We start from the raw sequence: 21,264 nt of genomic DNA on the forward strand, positions 1-21,264 counted from the left end.
AATCAATCCACACTTCCTGCCTAGGGGCTATAGCACTTACACATCCAGCAAATTTACAGTTGATGTATTTTTTGCAAAATGTTTTCTTCGTTTTTCTCATGCCATAAATACATCCAACACTGTCAAAAATACATCCAATATTTTTATACATATGTCAAAAATACATCTGACACTGGCATTTATACACATCCATACTTTTTCAATTATATGTCACAAATACAACCATCACTGGCTATGGTCCATTCGCTCTAACTCTAACATTTGTTTGTGAATGGATTTGAAAAACATAGGAATATAAATTGTCTTTGAAATATCAGCGACAAAATCTTCTAATTTCTATTAAATTCAAAGTTATTTAAGCTCTTGCTTTTCTGTGCTACTTTTGGACTTTGTCAGTGGCGTGCATAGATATTTACCAGGGGGGGGGGGGGCGAATATGAGCCTTGAGGGAGTGAGTCTTTTTTAATCTTAATTAAGTTGGTTAAGCTCACACTTTCACACGCTACTGGACTTAATTGTCCTTGTTTAAATATGCATGGAGGAAAAATTAATTTAGGGATAAACCAGAATAATTTGTTCTAGAGGATGGGAAACATAATCTAATTATCTTATTGAACTTAATTATTCTGTGTGTATTTGTGTGTGTGTGTATGTGTGCGTGTTTGTGTGTGTGTGGTGTCAGTGTATGTAATTATTAAGGATATAGGCTAATTATTTTTAACATGAAATTTGCCATCTAAAAGATTTTTGTATTTCCTACTTTTGAACCATTAATAATAGAATAGTTCTTTATCGTATCGTATTATAGACATCTTTCCTCGGATATTAAAATGAAAAATTACCAAACTAAACCTATTCTATCGGCCCATCGGGGCCAACAAAACTTGTATTAATTTTATGTTTTTTTTAATATCGTGGAAAATGGTCTGTAACACCAAGTTTTACATGATTTTTCGGTGGAGCTGAGAAGTTGAGAACCGGATATTAATCGGTTTCGAAGTCATACTGGAAAGATTAAACTTTCTTTATCTAGCTTTCATGGAGGATTAATTTTTATAGCTTTTAAAACATTGTTTTATAAATGATAACAATTATTTTCAGAAAGATGATTCTTAGCAACAATCTTACACATAATTCTATAAGCGCGGTAGATGTGTAAAAACAAGTTATTAAAATGTATGCCCTTTCCCGTATTAGCATCCTTTTTTAAAAATTTTCTATGTAACTGTACATTATTTTTTTTTAGACTTTTAGATAATATTCTGTTCCATTACATAATGACACTTTGATAGTTAATGTTCGTTTGTTATTCACGACTGTATTTTAGAAAGTTGTCATCCTTGTTTTCAAAGCATATTTTGTTTACCCTGCACTAAATCGTTTTTGGATCAATAAAAATAATTAAATAGACCTTATTCTCATTTATAATGTAGATGAGAATTACCTGAAAAACTTGCTGAAAAGAGGTGTTCAATCAAATGCGCATATTTTTATTTATTTATTATAAAATAGATGCTTCTGCTTTAAGTATTACATTAGCACAGTTTTATATAAAACAGTAAACTATATTACAGTACAAGTCTATAATATCTTATTCCTTTTTAGGTAAATGTAAGGTTAACAACAATGACAATAATTAAAGCAACAGCAAAGCTTTTAGAACAACTAACTGACAAACTTTCGACAAAGACCAAATTGTGTTAAAAATGATCCATGTGACTGACGTATAGTAATAGCAAGAACAAACAGCTAAATATTCTTATAAAGTGTATTAATTCAATACAAGGTTAACATACAATAATAACATTAATATTAAGACAACTGTTCACTTTATGTTCGTATCCTGTTGCAGAGCAATGACTTGCTCCGAAACCGTGGATACCAGAACTAAAAGCTAAACTATATAATACATGCATTGCTCTTAAGTCAGGAAGAAAGGGACTATACATCACATTTCTCCCTGGCTTTAACATGAACCTGGATTTCAAACTGTAATATTTCAGATTAAATATACAATAGGTTTTACATGTTATTTATCATAGATATTATAAGTAGCGTTGAACGCTTATTAAATAGATAATAGTTGATCTGGTATGACACCTGTCATATTTTTTTTTCTTTTTGTTTTTATATATTTTTATTCCAGATCTTTAAACACTTCATATACACATTTTTTTAATTTATTTTGGTTCCTTAGAACTCTTTTTGTGTTTTTTTTTTATATTTTCCTTTTTTCTTTATGTGTTTTTTTTTCTTTTTAATATTTTTTTTTAAGAAAAAAACATTGATTAACATATAATCATTGAAAAATGCATTGATTAACACCTAATGCATTAATTACATAGTTATCATAGATACATGATATAAAAATAACATTGGTTAACATATAACCATCAGATTTAAGCATAGTATTATAGAGCATTAATATGAAACATGAATTTTAAACTTTTTCTGAGACTACTACTGCCTCAACAAATATTAAATACATAAAATAAAATAAAATATGAATTAATACACATAAACTATAATTATTACTTTCTTTTTCCAGATGATCTGCTCCTCTTGCCAGATTCTTCAATATCCATGGGCATGATAGCTTCCTCATCATTCACTCCAAGTTTTGCGGTCTCATCACACAAGCCGTCTTGAGACATCCTTGCCTCAGTATCACCAAGCATATGAAGACATCTTTCAAATCCGTTATTAACCGCAACCGAAATCGAGGTTGCAACGTTATCAACCTCCTCCTGATTATCCAAAATCTTTTGATGCTTACGACTAACCTCCTCTCCAAATTTATCAAGCATCATCAATATTCCAGGCGTGTGTTCCAACCTCATTTCCTCCCTCACTTGTTCATCAACACGCCATTGCTGATTTGACAATTCAAGGTCCAGACAAACAGGAATGTTCGGATTTAAGGGCTGATCCATCTGAACACAAACAGGATCCCCAAACCGAGTAACCAATTTGAAATCACCCTCGAACCACTCATTTACTTTGTGTTCAGGATTAAACTTCCACTCAATATTGGTTGTCAACAAACTTGTATAAACGTTTCCATCCAACTCCAGTTTGATTTCCTTCACTACATTCTCTAAAGTGGTATTTGGATCACATAACAATATCTGCTTGGCTAGAGTCGGACGAAGACGCTTGCAGCGCATCTGCATTTGCCAGGTCAAAACTCTGGAGTCTACTTTATCATTCATCAGACTACCTGCATATGTGGCACTCACCAGGTTATCAATTATGTCTCTTTGACCATCCAATCTAACATAACGTATCTCAGCAGGCATCTCTCCACTGGTGATTAGACTCACCGAATTCACGTTTATAATACGTGGAATGTAGATTGATAAGTTCATGTATTCATTCACCTGAATGGAGTCAATAAACACTTTAGCACTCAAATCCTGTTCAGACTTTCCATCAAGCCAATCTTTCTGTAACTCTAACAAAGTTGTGGATGGCATTTGCTTCAGAATAAAGCTTACTTTATTCACAACATCTTTCCAATGTGCCAGGAGCCGAATAGCTGACACAACCTGCGTCTTCAACCTCGGATCAACGCTATTACCCACCACCGTTCTCAACACCGTCTGAAGGCTCATTTTACCATCTGCAGGTATGACGTCAATTTTTGAAAGTTGAAGCCAATCCTCAAGTTCCCCCATATGTTTGATTATGGGTAACAATTCGCCCAACGTTTGACAGCTTTTTCTCTCATCTCCATCCAGGTATTCAATCTTAGCAAGCAATACCAAACTTGGTAAATTTTCGCAAACAAGCTTAGAGAGAAATATGGTCGCACTCAACTTATTCAAACTAGTTGTCTCGTTCCATGACAACTTTTTATTTATAGCTTTAGAATGCTCACCAGCCGCCATCAGGTTGAGGTATCTTGAATTCTGGCTGGTAAAGATAGGGATCCTGTCCACAGGCCAGTCTATGGAGTGGATGCATCTCCCCATCTCCAACTGCACTGATAACATGTTTATCAAATTCAACTTAAACCTTGGTTCATTATCAATAAGACGAGCTAAATCTGCCAGTGGCATGTCCTCACTGCTCAAAAATATGTTCTTTGTCGCCCTGCCCACACTCAACGTGGGCAGCTCAACGCGCGACATTACCAACACCAGCCGGGATGCAGAGTTGCTGATCAATGCAGATACTGGTAGACCAGGTTTGACTTGATTTCCTTCATTGGCAGATTGTTTGTGGCGACCATCTTCTTCATTGCTCAATAACTTTTGATTCATTGTTGCCGCCGTAACCAAACTGCAAAAATACAATATAATTAAATTTCAGCATAAAAAATTTAAGATCTAGCATTAAATTCTGCCTCAGTAAATCTTTTTTTATGACACCATGAACAACAACAATACAACAATGCCAACATAGGAATTATACCTAACAACAACATTAACACAATCAAAACAAACTTGGCAAACAATGGTAATATATCCTTGAACAAATGTTCTAGACCAAACCAAGGACCTGTAACCTGTTCGAAAAATGACAACTTATGATCAACAAAATCCAATTTAGAAGCTTGTCCATTAAAATCCTCAAAATCCTCTAATCCCTGATATTTAATAGTCTTATTAAAGTCAGCAATAAACACCTTTTCATCGTTCAGAAAAATCTTTTGTCCCACGTGTTCTGATTTTTCATTGGCAATATGCAGAAGTTCGAGTCCCTGCCCCTGATTCCCAAGGAACAAATTAGCTGTCAACTTCAAAAATACCGGACTTTGCGAACAATTTAACAATTTTATATCCTCTACTGCTACAATCATTCTACTATATTCTTGTATTCCAACTGTTTCACCTTTATAATCCACCATTAAGTGTCCTACTGCACATCCATAATCCACACCTAACTTTACTGGAATTTCAACCGCTGTACACTTTTCATACTTAGCAATTTCTCCCAGATATATAATTCTGAACCCATGATGCATCTGTACATTTGACCTAACTTCTGTTTGAGCACATCTAGAAATACTAAAAAGTTCCATCATCCTCTCGTTTCTTTCTCTACTAGCCAAAAACATAGCATTCAAATCAAATCTAGCTTCCTGTTTTAACAAATCCCCAAAATAACTTCTAACAGCCGCCTTCGGTTCCTCTAAAAACTTGATACCCTCTAATTCTGTCACAAAAATGTTGAAATCCAAATGCTGCAAAGTAAGTTTCTCTGTTCCCATAATTTTAACTAAAATATTCCTTTCCAAATTAGAAACAAAAAGTTGATCATTCCAAGTAGTTAAATTGAATGTATCTTGAAAAACTACCTTAAAATTACTGGCCGGTTTTCGTACTACATACGGAAAATATGGAGAAGTTGATGTTGCCCACAAATGATTATCTTCAAAATTCGCCACAATCGTCTTTTTATCATAATCCATAACAACATTTCCCTTGATCAAAACGGGTGTATTTTTTACTAAAATATGCAAAGTCCCAACAGCAAAACCTAAATTGAACCACATATTGTGCGCGTATATTCCCAGTGTCTTGCATTGAATATTTTCACCACCAACATCCCAGAAAGGTGACAATGTTCCATTAACTGTGAAACTGTGAACTGTTGGCAAATCTATATTTACTTTAAAACTAATTCCATCATGCTGATACTTGCCAGAATGAAAAACCCTCCTACATTCGTCCATACTCAACTCTACCTGTTTTTCATGTGGCACGTCTAATACGTGCACATGACTCGCGGTACCGCAAAACCAGCGTTCCAATTTTAGTCTAACCTCACAACTAATGGCTTCTGACAATATAAAATCGGTTTCTGCTAACCCCAACAATTCCACAGATCTGACCGGTTCCATCCTATCATGCAAACAGGCAGCTGATCTAAGTTCAACATTACTTATTTGAGAACAATCATATGCTGCTAACCGTGGATCCTGTGACGTATACATACCACCAACAACAATCAAACAATAAACCTGCATCACAACAACAAATAACAAAATATCCAAGTACCTGACTCCTCTTTCATCCTTGGATTTTTTCACAGGTACTGGTCCAGCACGTCCACTCTTTGAACTACAAGCGTCCGGTGACCTCTTGCGCATACCACGATCTCCACGATCTCCACGATCTCCACGATCTCCACGATGTCTATCACCACCGCCGCTTCCTCTCTTGTCATCACGCTCTCTACGGTTCTCGTGGTAATCTCTTCTCCTGCAAATATTATACAAATTATTACAAATATTATTTTTTAATCAATTTTGCGAGGTTCCTAGTTACTACATCGGCTACTGAATAACGTTCTAATCTGTCCTTTTCTCTGTTTTGTCTATCCTCTTCTAATTTTTGTAATTGTACTTCATTTGTAGAACCTTTAGGACGACCCTTAACAGGAATAGTCTCAGACATTTATGCGATTTTGCATTATCTAACGATCTATCTAATTCATCCTCCTCAACATCTCTACCTCGTTTAACACTTCCCCTTCGTTGTTCCAAGTTTACAATTTTACTTTGCAATTTTGGAAAAGTGTCCTCTAAAATACTCATCCGAGACTCTAACTCTCTAGCAGATTCCATGTTAACATCCTCTACGCCCAAACTGTTGTCTACTAAACTATTATCAGAGGCATAATCCCCATGAAAAACACTATCCTTACTAATAGTAGAATATGTAGAGTCTAACTTAGTTTTGTCAGTCATATCATTTGAATCTACACTATCAGAAATATGAGTACTTTCCAAAGTATCACTAAGATCCTCAACTAAATCATCTAAATTTTCATTATTCTGAGATACATTTGACCTTTGCTGTGACAACCCAACACCCAAAAAAGATTTCTCCAAAAATTCTGGTGTTACCTGTCCATCCTTCCGCCTTCCAACCACCTCTGGACTAGCGCCACAACTATTCTCCTCTTCAGAAACGCCTGAACAAGTTAAATTTCTCAAAGTATTGGGAAAGTCATAGTTTACTTTCAAGGTATTATCCACAGAGAAACATTCATCTGTAATCACTAAGTCAATCTTTTCATCTGGAGTCAAGTCTAAAGTACTCTCAATAACATATATTTTATCTCTTGGTACAATTCTCACCCCTTTATCTTTCAATCTACACTTTTCAAGGGGTTGAACCTCGAATAAACTATCAGAAATTGCTTTTGTCACTAAACACGGACCCACCCATAACGAGCAGAGTTTACGAGCTACACCAATCGTCGTGACGTCATAAAAAATGTAACAATAGGAATTTATAGCTACCGGCCTACCTATCCTTTCTGTATTTTCTACCTGCAAATACTTCTCAGTTCTTTCTTGTCCAGTCCTCCAATTCTTGTCAAGGCACTCCAATAACTCTGAAAAATTCATATGTTTAATTTTCGAGCGTGTTAACGGGTCAAATGAGTCAAGTGGAAGCTTAGGGTTTCTTAGGAACATCTTAAAATATGGGGAACATCCTAACCTCCGATTGAAAGAAGTGTTCATACAAAATTGTGTAGCTTTAAGTTTATAAGCCCAATCTCCATCTTGAAAACGTAAATCAGTCTTAAGAAACGAATACACCGATTGGTTGTATCTTTCACTGTAATTCGAATTTGCTGATCTTGGAGGGATAAAAATTTGTTCAATTCCCAACCTTAAACAAACTTCCCTAAAAACTTTTGATTTGAAGCTTTGTGCATTGTCAGTCCTAATTCGCTCGCATAGTCCCCAAACAGAAAATAAATTAAATTTCAGACATTCAATAATTGTTTCAGCTTTAACATCCTCAATAGCAAACAACCACACATATCTAGTACAACTATCAACTACTATTAAAATGTGCTTACAAATGACTCCATTATATTCACACTCATTCAAAGGACCTAAAGCATCTATGGCCAACTCTGCCATAGCTTCCCCAGCCAAAGGAGAAAATTCTATATTATGATTATGTTTAGGTTTTTTACGTCTATTCAAACAAATGACACAATTTGCAACTGCCGCCGCTACATATTTAGATACATAGGGCAAAATGAAGTGACGATTAATCCTGCTCAAAGTTTCCAAATAACCCCTATGCCCCGCTGTAACATCTGCATGAGCTAACAAGAAAACTTTATTGTACATTCCAATAGGTACCACTACCCGTTCAATAAATTGAAATTCTTTCTGAAGCCGCATAGGTGAAGTCAGGATAATTAAACCATCCTTATAACTCAGATGTTCAAAAAATCTTAATATTTGTTTACCACGATAAGGCATTTGAGACAATTCTCTGGACGTAGGTTTGACATTATTTACAATAAATTTCCTCACCTCAACTAAAACAGGATCCTTCTCCAGGCTACGACTAAACTCTCTCGCCTTCAATCTGGATGATATTTGACTGGCCGTCTCTGCTCCAATTCCTGCAATAAGACATAATTTAGGATCTTCCAATTGATATACAGTATCCAATATTAACTCTCCTTGTTCGTCTGTCGATAATTTAGATATCCTATCTTTACTATCCTTTAATGCAGTACGTGACAATATATCAACATTAGTATGCATCTTGCCCTGCCTATGTACAACCTCATAACTGAAGGTGGATAAAAAATTTATCCACCTTATGGTGAGACCAACAAAATATCCGTTCTGCCTCCAAGTAGATAGATGTTTCAGTGCAGCTGAATCAGTTCTCACGATAAACTTCTTGTGTCTCAAATAACATTCAAATCTTTCAACAGCATTTACTAATGCACATAATTCTCCTTTATGTGCTGCATAATTGGCTTCATGAGTTGAACAAACACGTGACCAACACGATATCATCTTCTCTTGTCCATTTTGTTTTTGACTTAACACCGCTGACATAGCTGTAGCTGACCAATCTGTATCCAACACAAATGGTTCAGCCTCCATTCTCCAATCCGGGAACGATTTGCTTATTTCTTCACAGAACAATTCTCTAGTCTTTGTAAAAGCTTCCATACTTTTTTCATCCCATTCTATTTTACTACTGTTTCTAAATTTGTTCAATGGTGCTGTAATATCAGAAAAATTCTTGAAATATGAACCATAATAATTTATGAAACCAGTAAATCTTTGAATATCTTTACCTGTTTCAGGTACTGGCCAATTCTTAATCTTTTCAATATATGCTTGGTCCATAAATATGCCTTCTTCATTTATAATATGGCCCAGAAATTTCACTTCCTCTGCAAACAATGTACATTTTCCAAGATTAATCTTGAGGCCTGCTTCACAGAATGTTCGTAGTAGAATATTCAAATGTTCCAGATGTTCCTCCACATTCATACTATATATAAGAACATCGTCCAGGTAAACTAGGCAAAATGCCCTTAATTCAGGACTCAAATCCATTACTCTATCCATCAACTTTACAAATGCACTTGGAGCATTGGTCAATCCAAACGGAAGCCTCTTGAAGCAATATTGCCGTCCATTAGAACAAAATGCTGTATATTTCCTGACAGATTCCTTCAAATGCATTGAATTGTATGCTGAAGTTAGGTCAATAGACGTAAAAATCTTCTTTCCTCCAAGTTTGTCAAACAGCTCACCAATGTTAGGCAAAGGGTAACAGATCTTCTCAGTTATCTCATTTAATGAGCGGTAGTCCAGGACAAAACGGACTTTCACCTCGTTAGTATTTCCAACTTTCTTCTTAACAGCAAAAATTCCAGAATTAAACGGTGAATTACATTCTTCTATCACATCTGTTTCCAACCATAAATCAATCTGTTCTTTTAGTTTCTCTGCATGATGAGGATTGAGCCTAATCATCCTATTCTTGAAAGGTTGAGCTCCAGGAACCAACTGAATATCATACTCCTCCAAAGTACAAGATCCAATATCCGTAGGATCAATCGATAATGCCTTGAAATTCTTTAAAAACAACCCAACTATCCTTCCTTTCAAAGAAACATTATCCTTTAAAAACGGAACTTTATCCAACTTCAATTTATCTTTAATAAAACGAATCTTCTTTAATGTTGTTGACACATCTTCTTTAACCCTGTTCTCTTGCAGCATTGCTATCTTCTCCGCCACAAACAAATTTCCAACCAAAGTACCAGCAGGAACAGATTTCTTAACAGTTTCAAAATTCGTGATTTTAGTCATAATTTTACCGTTCTTTCCCACCTCAGTAATTCCTTCGTTTATCAACAAGTTGTTTCGGCTACAGTAACCTTGTCTAGGAGCTATATAACACAACTGTCCTTCAGGCACATTTCCTTTAGTTGAAACTTCTACCACCACTGTACTCAATGCAGGAATTTCTATTCGATTTTTCAATGAACAAATCCATTTTTGGTCTTGTAACTCAGCTACATTAATCTCAGGTTTCTTAGTTCTTGCTTTCTCCATTTTCTCCAAAACTGTATGAACCAAATTCTTCACTACAATTTTCCGTTTAGCTACTAAATTCACACTGATTCCATGCATCTCAATCCTGTTGCCGTCTTTGGCAAATATCGTCTTCACGTTATTTTTGTTCAACCAATAACTGCCTAGGTTCATAGGTACAGTCATACCGGAAATAACAAAACAATCTTCTTGAAAACTGTGACCTCCAATCTGAAATTCAACATTCCGAACAACACCATCAATCTTGATGCTGGAACCCTGCACGCCTGTTGCTTTCGATTCCGTTTCTTCAATCACACAATCAAGCTTTCTAGCCAACACTTGAGATATCAGGCAGCCTCTTGCATTGCCGCTATCAATTAAAGTCAGGATTTCCATGCCACCAATCTTTGTTGGAACATAGACTTCAGCCGCTCCAGCCGCCATCTCAGAATCTTCATGAAACTTATAAAACAGCTATCTAACTCACACCAACAGTTATGAGGTTGTAACTATCCAATTGTCTATCAAATAACTATCTATCTGTCTACAACAAATAACAAAAAAACTGAATAAAACAATTCACTCACCGACAATATTTCATCCACCAACAGAAAATATCTCCTAATCCACAATCAACAACAGAAATTCTCCGGCCAACAGAAACTCCCCAAACTGTTAATCCACAATCAGTAAACTTCTCTCCGACCAATCTAAAATATTACAAAATTTTAGATGCCAATTGATGGAAAATCACTGTACATAAGAATTAATATTAATATCAATATATACATAACAATTTACAAGACTATTTTTCGAATAGCAATATATATAACGGTAATCAAATGGTAACAACATGAAATCATAACAACTCACCATCAAATAAATAATGATGACAGTATCTCCCAATCACCAAAACAAAACACTCTTCTCAGCCAATCTAAAATTAATACAATGATTTTAGATGCCATAAATAAATGTTTCACTGAACCAATAACTTATAACACAATGAAAGAAATTATATTAAGAAATATGACATGATCAAACATTATCAATCACCAAGCAGATTAATCTTTCCAAATACCATAAGTTCAATTCATTGAAATTCAATAAAATATTACCTAACAAAACTATTATTGTCAGATTAAACTGAGATGTATAAAAGGTTTAAAAGTCGAAATTCAACTAACTATATATCTCAATACCTGAGAGCACTTTCTTGCGCAGCTTTGCTTCTCTGCGCAGCCCAACTTTCTGCGCATGGCGCGCTCCACTCATTTCAGCTACCTCTATACACCGCTCCATATTGCGCATACCAGCTCTGAGAGACAGTGCAAATTTCTTTGCAAATATGGTCACTCCCCCTTTCTCTCAAACAAAAGAGACAGCTCCCCCATATCTGCGCATACCAACTCTGAGAGGTAGTGCAATATTCGTTGCAAATATGTTCACTCCCCCTTTCTCTTCCAACAAAAGAGACAGCTCCACCATATTTGTGCATACCAGCTCCGAGAGACAGCCCTCCCTTCCTTCATAGAAAGAGACTTCTCCACGATTATATCTAATGCATTATAACAATTTTGCTTCATGAAATTTTAAACTTCATTAAAAATTTTGCTGAATCAACATCACTAAATCGCAATATAATTGTTTTAAAATCGAATACTTTAAATCACAATAACTGACTCATCTTTAAAAACAATTTTCCACATTTCATCAAAATTTAATACTTTTCAAATATCTAATTTCATATTTTTATCAAATTTAATTCAATTTAAAATTCAATTTAATATTTTTCAATAGCAATTTTACAAAATTGTATTCCTAATTCGTTTTTCATTTTCACTTTTTTATTATTCTTATCTCTGTTAGACTCCACAACAGTCTGAAACAAAAAATGAATTTTCCTAATTTCAACAAAACATAATCAAAAACTAAATTAATTATTTTGATTTCCATTATAACATAATCTCGTAATTTCATATAGGCTTATAAACAATATGTTATCTTATCATAATTCAAAATAAACCATCAAAATAAATTATCACAAAATTAGAGTCGCTTCGTTCACTCTTTATCATTAATTTTGTTTTGTTGTTGTTTATTTACAATGCGCATAAATCAAAACAATGCCGCGTAACAAGTAAAAATGGAATAAGGTTTTATGATTATAATACATTCAAAACATTAAAACCATAAAATGTCATCTATAATAGCATTATTCCATGCCTCGACTTCCGCTACAAGGTCTTCTTCATAATCGTTTGCCCCTAAACCATCGACATGCGCCACTTCCTTCGTATCCTCCCCTTCTTTCACCTCTCCTTCAATTTCACCAACCAATTTCTTTTTATCCAAACTATTTTCATTCTTTTTAAAACTCTTTTGCCCTGTCTTATAAGGAACAAAAGGCTTGTTTCCCCATCGCAAAAAGTATTTTCCTTTAGGATTAGGCAACTTTTTATCTCTAATATCAAAACAATCCCTCATCATGTGACCCTTTTTGTTGCAATAATAACAAATAAATCCACCTTGAATTGCGCCAATTAAAGGAATAAGTTCAGCTGGTCCACCAAATTCATCTGCTAAATCAATTTCACATTGATTTATTTCAAATGACAAATTATCTTCATCACTAACCTGATCAATAGTTACAGGATTTGACTTGGAACCAACGCCACCAACCATCGTCTTAGCCAAAGCCATCTGGTTTGTTGTACATCCTCTAGCCATTGACCCTGAAATTTGATTAAATTGTAACCCTTTAACAATCAATTGTGCTTTAACTATTAACTCTGTCCGAAACTTCGTTATCATTCGCACTTGTCCGTCACGTTCCAAATCCAATGCAAATTGACGCATCTGATTAGCCAAAAGTGGAGATAAAACCACATTACACACTTGAGAATAGAAATCCATAAACATATCATCAGTTGGTTTCGGATACGCACGTTTCCAGAAAGATAGTATCTTATCAAAAAATGCATCAATCTTATCATTCTCATGTTGTTTAACACTCAAATACGCATCTTTACACACATTTTTCATGTCGGGTGGTAAAAATGTCTCCCGCATCTTACACAAGTACCCCTTTAATGTTAATTGTCTATTCTCCATATCAGCAGGTTTTAGTGTATAACCACAAGCGGTTCTTACACCCACACATTTATCAAACAAAATTTCCCTACACACTTGATGATTAGTCATATGATAACGTCTAGTAGTCATCCAAAATCTCTCCAAATAATCATCAAAGAAAATCACATCATCGTCAACCGCAAATTCAGGCGCATTTTTTCTGAACTGATCATCAAGTTTAGCACACGTTTCATTGTACCTATGCACATTCTCCTCCCCCTGCGAAACATACAGAGATCTATCTGGTACATAAACAAGAGATTTACACCAACTAACCTGCGAATCACTCAGTCCAGCTTCAAAAAAATTGAGCGTATTAAAATCTTCCGCATCAACCTCAGAAAGGGCTGGCCACCACATAAGAACTCCATTATAGATATTATCCACAGCATCAACTCTAGACAATTCCCAAAGTTTTATGATCTTATCTTCATTTCCCTGCATACCACCAAAAATAGGTCGAGAACCACCAGCAAACAATTTAGGCTTCTCTTCTGATCCTCCAAATCCTCCAGATCCACCAGCCGTCCTCTGCCACGGCATAGAGTTATTTAAACCATTCTGCTGGTTATTCGACCCATTCTGCTGGGTATTCTGCTGGTTATTCGACCCATTCTGCTGGGTATTCGAACCATTCTTCTGGCCATTCAAACTATTTTGCTGAGCAATCTTTTCAAGAATTCGCTGCTGGCCAGTCATAAACTCATTCTCAACGGTCACATCCTCAGTCTTGATATCATTATCAACACTAGGCTCCACCACCTTATTAAGACGATCTTCCAAATCGTCCATCCGAGTAGCCAGTCCAGTAACCGCAGCAACATTAGTATCAACATTATCCGTCAACTCTTGAATTTTCGTCTCCAGTGGCGTTATACGCCCACCCAGCTCCGCCGCCACATTATCAAGTTTAGTCCCAATAGCATGAATCTCATTCTTGACCGTACCCCAAAAAGTAATCATGTACTCATCCTTCTCCACCTGAGACATCTTCCTCCATTCAGAAATGTCCATCCTGGTCACTACAAATATCCTGAACAAAAACCAAAAGCAAAGAAATAATACAATTAAAAGAAAATCTGAGCTATAGATTCGTACTACACTACTGCGCCAAAATGACGTATAGTAATAGCAAGAACAAACAGCTAAATATTCTTATAAAGTGTATTAATTCAATACAAGGTTAACATACAATAATAACATTAATATTAAGACAACTGTTCACTTTATGTTCGTATCCTGTTGCAGAGCAATGACTTGCTCCGAAACCGTGGATACCAGAACTAAAAGCTAAACTATATAATACATGCATTGCTCTTAAGTCAGGAAGAAAGGGACTATACATCACATGACATCATAAAAATGAGGGAGATGAGTTGAGAACTGGGAAAGAAAACCCCTAAAAAAGAGATGGATAATCCCTCATTATTATGACGTCACATGGATAATTTTTGACACAATTTGGTCTTTGTCAAACTTTTCTTTAAACATAATTTTTAGAGTGGCCCTTTTATGTTTTTTTTTTGCAAGTTGGCTTGCATTTTAAGTATTTATTTATCTAAAAATTATAGTAATTTAATTATCTGTAGAATTTGGTCAGCCAGTCAGTTAGAAAAACCTTAATCATAAAGCAGCTTTGCCTCTAAAAAAAGGTTCTTTTGCGCATTTGATGTGACAGCACCTAAAAATCCATATTTACATTATGGCTGTGCAGAGTGGAGATAGTTATTGAATGGTAAAATTTACGAAGGGAGGGGACATTGGACTCACTGTGGGCTAGAATTGGATCAAGACAAAGGTAAGTGCCGAGCCCTGGGACCTATGTATGGTAAAAATAAACATAAAACCATGATAATTCCAGGTAAAACCAAAATATTTCAACGGGGGCTTTTTGAGAAAATTAGATTTAAAAATTTTAAGTTCAATTTTCACCCCCTAGGAGTTGCCGCATAATCACGACAAGAAAAGCAAATATTAATTATTTTAAATTTTGAACAACTTTGCTTTTTTAAAGTTCTTCATAAAACCACTCCTGAAGAGAGTTAATTAATGGCCATTTTTATCACTTGCTTTGCTAAGGTCACGAAAATTCAGCCTAACATAAATCATATATAGAGAGGTTTTATGAAAGACTTCACGGAAGCAAAGTTGTCCAAAATTTAAAATAATTAATATTTGCTTTTCTTGTCGTGATTATGCGGCAACTCCTAGGGGGTGAAAATTGAACTTTAAATTTTCAAATCTAATTTTCTCAAAAAGCCCCCGCTGAAATATTTTGGTTTTACATGGAATCATCATGGTTTTATGTCTATTTTCACCATACATAGGTACCAGGGCTCGGCACTTACTTTTGTCTTGATTCAATTCTAGCCCACAGTGGACTGTAAATTAAACACGACCTCTCATTCATAGACTTAGAAACTTTGGGGATTTTTATCAAACCTTGATTGGTTGGTACAAACCTTTAATATCCAAACTTTTCCACCAATCTACTTTATCGTATTGGGAGATGTACTCCAATTTATCGTCCATTGTCTTATCCCTTCATAATCATGGTAAAAATTATAAACCGTGACCACACACCATTTAAGTGGGGGCTTCGCACACTACCTGAATATATTCCTTGTAAAACCTGTATGGTATGTTGTTGATTGTATTGATGTATTGATTTATTTGCATGCTATTTACGTCGACAATATATCCAACATATAACCTACCATTGAAACTAGTTCAAGATTAAAAATGATATATTTTTACTACTAACTTCGCCCCTAGCCTTTAGCTTTTGCTAGACCCATATTTACCTACTTTGTTTGAGATTTTTTTTGTAAAAAAAAGATTTAGGGTGATTTTTTTGTGTTTTGGGGGGGTGGGGGGATGTACCACCCCCCAGAAAAAAGCTTAAAACCACCACAGGATCAGTAGATGTATTCCCTGAAGAGTAGAATCCAATCGGTTCAGTGGTTACCGAGATCTTAAGCTTCAGACGGACGGACGGACAGCAATCAAGCTACTTTGTATCATAGATTATCTTAATAAGGTAAATTTGTATTGGCAAACTCCTCATATTGGTCTACCCTAAAGGAAGATAGGTATACTTGTTTCGTTTATATGAAGACAATTGTTATTCCTAGAAATAAGGAGTAAGACAATGGACGATAAATTCATGTACAGTACATCCCTAGTGAAATTATTGGTTTAAAAGTTTGAACACAGTCCAATGTTACCTCCTTCCCTGGAAATTTCAGGTTCTGCGGATATATTATTATTTTAGGGATCTTTTAAAGCATGACCATTGGCTTTCTATGCTTTATCACACACACACATACATACACACACACACACAGAGGGTGGACCTCTAACACTCTATCTCACCTTTTATCATTAATATTAGATGAATATAAGATTCCCCCTTGAAAAGCTAATGGGGGGGGGGGTGGTATTGGAAATTTTATTAATGAAGCTAAAATGTCTGAAAATTTTGGTGCTTTCCCTTAATGTTCATAGCGAGCAAAAAAGACCACAAACCCCTATTTTTTATGAAATAGATTAAATATAAGGGGATGGGATTTTTTTATAACCCCTCCATGGGGTCCTAACCCTTTGGTGCCATAAATATGTGGGGATAAACTTTAACCAATATAACCTATCCTAAACTAAAAAAATCGATATGACTATTCTAACATGCCCAAACAACGATGAGGGCTATTCGTACGAACGTACTGGTGACCATAATTGTATAAAAGTTTCGCTTTTAAAAACAGATTTCATTTCATATTTTCCCCCTTATCTTGCATGTTAGAAATTTTTTGTTAAAACCGAAATCTCATAATTTATGCATTAAAGGTCTTTATTATTACAAGCGGACACACAAGTCTCTAGAGGCGTTCAGGAGGTTTTTAGAATCATTATCAAGAGTTTGGTTGCTTGATTCAACCCCTGAAGATGAAGAAAGTCCCCCCAAAAAATCAGCATGTTACGTCATAAAAACGAGGGATTATCCATCTCTTTTTAGGGGTTTTCGTTCCCACTCCTCCTCTCCTCATCCCTCATTTTTATGACGTCATTGAGGGACTTTCTTTGTATTCCAAACCCTTGCTATCTCGAAAACCATAAGAGATATCAAAACAAACTAAAAAGGAAAGTTGATATCAATTGAAAATCAGGAACCCTGCAATTTTTCTTTTTGGGAGAACTCACCAGGAATCAAAAGGGATAAAACAATGGCCGATAAATTTATGAACATCTCCAATAATCATAAACAAAAGTATCCATTCTTTAGCGTAAAATTAGTGGCTGAAACGTTTGAACATTCAATTCCCCAAAGTTGTTAAGCCAACGAATAATTAAGATAACATTATTATAAAACTTTTGGGAGTAGTGTAATAAACAGTCCAATGTCCCCTCTCTCTCTAACAGTGTTACGTATGTTGGTTAAGGTCAGTTGAACATAACTATATAGCAGCTGTGCTACAGAATGCTTAAGATAGAAAGAATTAAAGTCATATATAATACAAGAGAGAGAATATTGATCAAACATTAAACATCCGCAATAAGATTGTATGTGATCAGTGGCGTGCACACCATTTTGTTAAGGGCGAGTTGCCACCCCCTCTAAAATAAAATCTGGGTGTATGTGTAAGAGGGGAAAATCGCATTTAGATATTTATGAATCGAAAGCGAAAAAAAACAAGAACAGAATAAGATAGATAAAAAAAGACTAAATCAGAGAGAGAGAAAGAGAGAGAGAGAGATAGAGAAATATAGAAATAGAGAGAGAGAGAAGAAAAAGAGAGATAAGGTGAATCTTCTATAAATATCTATTTGGTAGAGCTATAGACTTACATAGAGATAGATAGAAAGAAAGAAAAAGATATATAGAAAAGGAGAAAGAGAGAGAGAGAGAGAAAGAGAAAGAGAGAGAGCGAGAGAGAGAGAGAGAGAGAGAGAGAGAGAGAGAGAGGGAGAGTTAGAGGTATATAGAAAGAGAGAGAGAGAAGAAAAAGAGAGATAAGGTAAATCTTCTATAAATCTCTATTTGGTAGAGCTAAAGACTTACATAGAGATAGATAGACAGAAAGAAAAAAAGAAAGAAAAAGAGATATAGAATAAGAGAAAGAGAAAGAGAGAGAGAGAAAGAGAAAAAGAGAGAGACAGAGAGAGAGAGAGAAAGAGAACGAGAAAGAGAGAACGACAGAGAGAGAGAGAAAGAAGGAAAGAACGAAAAGAACGAGAGAAATAGAATCCTCTACGTAAATCCATTTTAAGAGAGCTAAAGACATACATAGAGATAGAGTGAGAGAGAGAGAGAGAGAGAGAGAGAGAGAGAGAGAGAGAGAGAGAGAGAGAGAGAGAGAGAGAGAGAGAGAGAGAGAGAGAGAGAGAGAGAGAGAGAGAGAGAGAGAGAGAGAGAGAGAGAGAGAGAGAGAGAGAGAGAGAGAGATAGAAAGAGAGAAAAAAGGAAAGAACGAGAGAGATAAAATCTTCTATATCAATCCATTTTAAGAGAGCTAAAGGCATACATAGAGATAGGTAGATAGAAGAGAGATAGAGAAAAGGACATATATAGATAGTGAGAGAGAAATCTTCTGTATAAATCTATTATAAAAGAACTAAAGGCATACATATAGATATACTAGCCTACAGCTCACGTTGTTCGCTGGTCTGTAATGCTCTTGAGAATATTAAATATCCGTACTGGAAAGGTAGAAGGCTAATGCAATTATTAAGGTATAAAATCCGACCAGTTAAGAATTTGTAGAGGGCCCGATCTTTCAGGGTTAAGACAGAAGACTTATTTTATGTTTGCTGACCAATGCACCTCTACTCTAAGAATAATATTGTCTGTCGGTCTATCGGTAATGCTCTTAAATAATTTTCCCAGCTTTTATCGAAGATATTTTTTGTGTAAAGATTCACTATGCATCATTTCTTTATATGTCTGTCTGTTGTGCACCCTTTTTGCTTTTATTTGCTTTGCCTTTTTTTTTTTTTTTTAAATTCAAGAGCTTCTATAGTTATGGATGTTGTCATCCTTATTTACCTGTTAAATGTTAGTAGCGAAAAGTTTAAAATTTTTATTCCTTTCTTAGTACGTTATTCTGTCTATATAATACTAATATTTTGTGTGAAGTTTTGTATGACCACTGTACTGATCATCGTTCGTCTGTCTGTTGGTTATGCCGCGTTTTCTTCTTTTTGCTTTTGAGTTTTACTTTTACTATTAGGATTTTTGCTACTTATGGATATTATCATCTTTGTTGATGATTTTTAAACTCAGGGATCTTAGGAAATAATGTTTTATATTTATTTTACATCCCCCATGATGATAAACAGGGGTAAGCCTTCGGTTGATTTAAAAGTTTAAACACTTTTTGTTTAGAACTGACGAAACACTTATTAGGTTTTTTAGTCAAAGTGGTTACTAAACTTTGGTTAACAGTGTAATTTACAGTCATATGTTACCTCCTTCCCTGAGGAAAAGAAATTTTGGAATTGAAATTATCCTTCTTACTCTATAATTCACTCTAAAATATTTGTTTTCTCAGCTGCTATAAAAATTAGATGGCTTAAATTTTTAATCAAGATTACAATAGACATTTGTTATTATAATTGCTTATTGCTTATTTAAATAATTCAAAATGTCCGTCCGTTCGTCTGTTGGCTAGGATTAGAGGAAAAAGTAATTTTCTCATTTGCTATTCAATGGCTGAAAATTGTGTTAATATTCCCTATATAGCTTGCCAGTATGGACCATATCTATTGGTTAGTTCTTTCATCCAGTAAAAGAGAAGGAAATGGGGTAAAAGGGTTGTATAATGTTAATGATCTATTTCTTGTTAAAAGCCAAACTTTTCTACAGTGGGGGTTGATCTGTCCATCCGTACGTCCCTAACAGATAGTTCTGATAGCCCTATCACCATGACGTTAGTATGTCCAAATAAAATAACTTTTATTTAAGCTATTAAATGACATATTTACTTAAATTTTTGCTGAAATCTAAATATTTTCTCTTTTAAGTGCAGTTACTCTATATTTCTTAATGTTCTTTAGTAGAATTGATTAATGTTTCTATTTTACGGATTTTGTCATCCTTGTTAATGTTATTAATTATCAGAGATAATTACTCTTTTTAAATACTATCGCTCCTTGCCTTACAAATTTTATACGTTACACATAATGATTCGACTTTAACATTTTACGTTAGAATATCTGTTTAATATATATTTAATCAGTAATTATTGGTTTTATATTTACACCCAATGTAACAAAACACGATTTAACGTTTTGCTCCATTTTTTTTATCATATTTTAAAGATTGAAATCCTAATATTCTTCATTTCAATTTATTGTCCTCAAAGGGTTGAAATGTTAAGTTCAATATCTGACCACATTACGAGAGTGTCGCATGAATCATTTCATTTTAAAACTAAGTTTTCTTAGATTTACTATAATATAAAATTAAGTTTTCTGTTTTATGAATAGAAATCAAATACTTCAATGTTATTTAAATAGCAACATGAATTAAAAAACTAAATTTATGATGCTAAAAGTAGAATAATGGGTCTTAATGTTCTGGTCAATGAGAATTTAATAGGGATTATTGGAGCACTATGAGTTTTATACACTATGCTCTTGGAAGATTCGAGCTCATTTATAGACGTTTATTTCCTATGTAGATCTGTCATGGATCTTGATGCAATAAAGCAGGCTGTTTTGTAAATGTTAAAAATTGGAAGATTTCATTAAATAAAAGTAATCACAAATATACTTAGTAAATAAATAGAAATAAAGAA

General features: G+C 34.7%; 3 protein-coding genes across 6 annotated transcripts in view; all 3 read right to left on the minus strand.

Moving 5' to 3' along the window:
* Positions 1 to 21,264, minus strand: part of AGBE (1,4-alpha-glucan-branching enzyme) — a 102,967-nt gene that overhangs the window by 69,199 nt on the left and 12,504 nt on the right. The gene's annotated exons all lie outside the window — the stretch shown is intronic.
* Positions 2,401 to 10,777, minus strand: LOC145323142 (uncharacterized). Its single transcript, XM_080165532.1, has 5 exons — positions 10,555 to 10,777; positions 7,286 to 10,494; positions 6,857 to 6,924; positions 6,006 to 6,209; positions 2,401 to 4,284 (listed from the first exon to the last, which is right to left on the minus strand). The coding sequence occupies exons 1-5, from the start codon at positions 10,775 to 10,777 to the stop codon at positions 2,532 to 2,534; spliced, it is 5,457 nt and encodes a 1,818-aa protein (XP_080021658.1). The 3' UTR covers positions 2,401 to 2,531.
* On the minus strand, positions 10,921 to 14,810 carry LOC145322874 (uncharacterized). 4 transcript variants are annotated; one of them, XR_013880829.1, is made up of 4 exons: positions 12,971 to 14,810; positions 11,536 to 12,215; positions 11,207 to 11,270; positions 10,921 to 11,043 (listed from the first exon to the last, which is right to left on the minus strand). XR_013880829.1 is itself a non-coding variant. In XM_080165208.1 (3 exons), the coding sequence occupies exons 1-2, from the start codon at positions 14,480 to 14,482 to the stop codon at positions 12,982 to 12,984; spliced, it is 825 nt and encodes a 274-aa protein (XP_080021334.1). In that variant the 5' UTR covers positions 14,483 to 14,810; the 3' UTR covers positions 12,149 to 12,215; positions 12,971 to 12,981. The 4 variants fall into 4 exon arrangements, 3 of the variants coding, with proteins under 3 accessions (XP_080021332.1, XP_080021334.1, XP_080021333.1); XM_080165208.1 differs by lacking the exons at positions 10,921 to 11,043; positions 11,207 to 11,270 and having other exon boundaries at positions 12,149 to 12,215; positions 12,971 to 13,068; positions 13,745 to 14,810; XM_080165206.1 differs by lacking the exons at positions 10,921 to 11,043; positions 11,207 to 11,270 and having other exon boundaries at positions 11,402 to 12,215.

This window comes from Acartia tonsa, chromosome 6 (assembly GCF_053477335.1).
Source record: "Acartia tonsa isolate MP-2025a chromosome 6, ASM5347733v1, whole genome shotgun sequence".
Classification (NCBI taxonomy): domain Eukaryota; kingdom Metazoa; phylum Arthropoda; class Copepoda; order Calanoida; family Acartiidae; genus Acartia; species Acartia tonsa.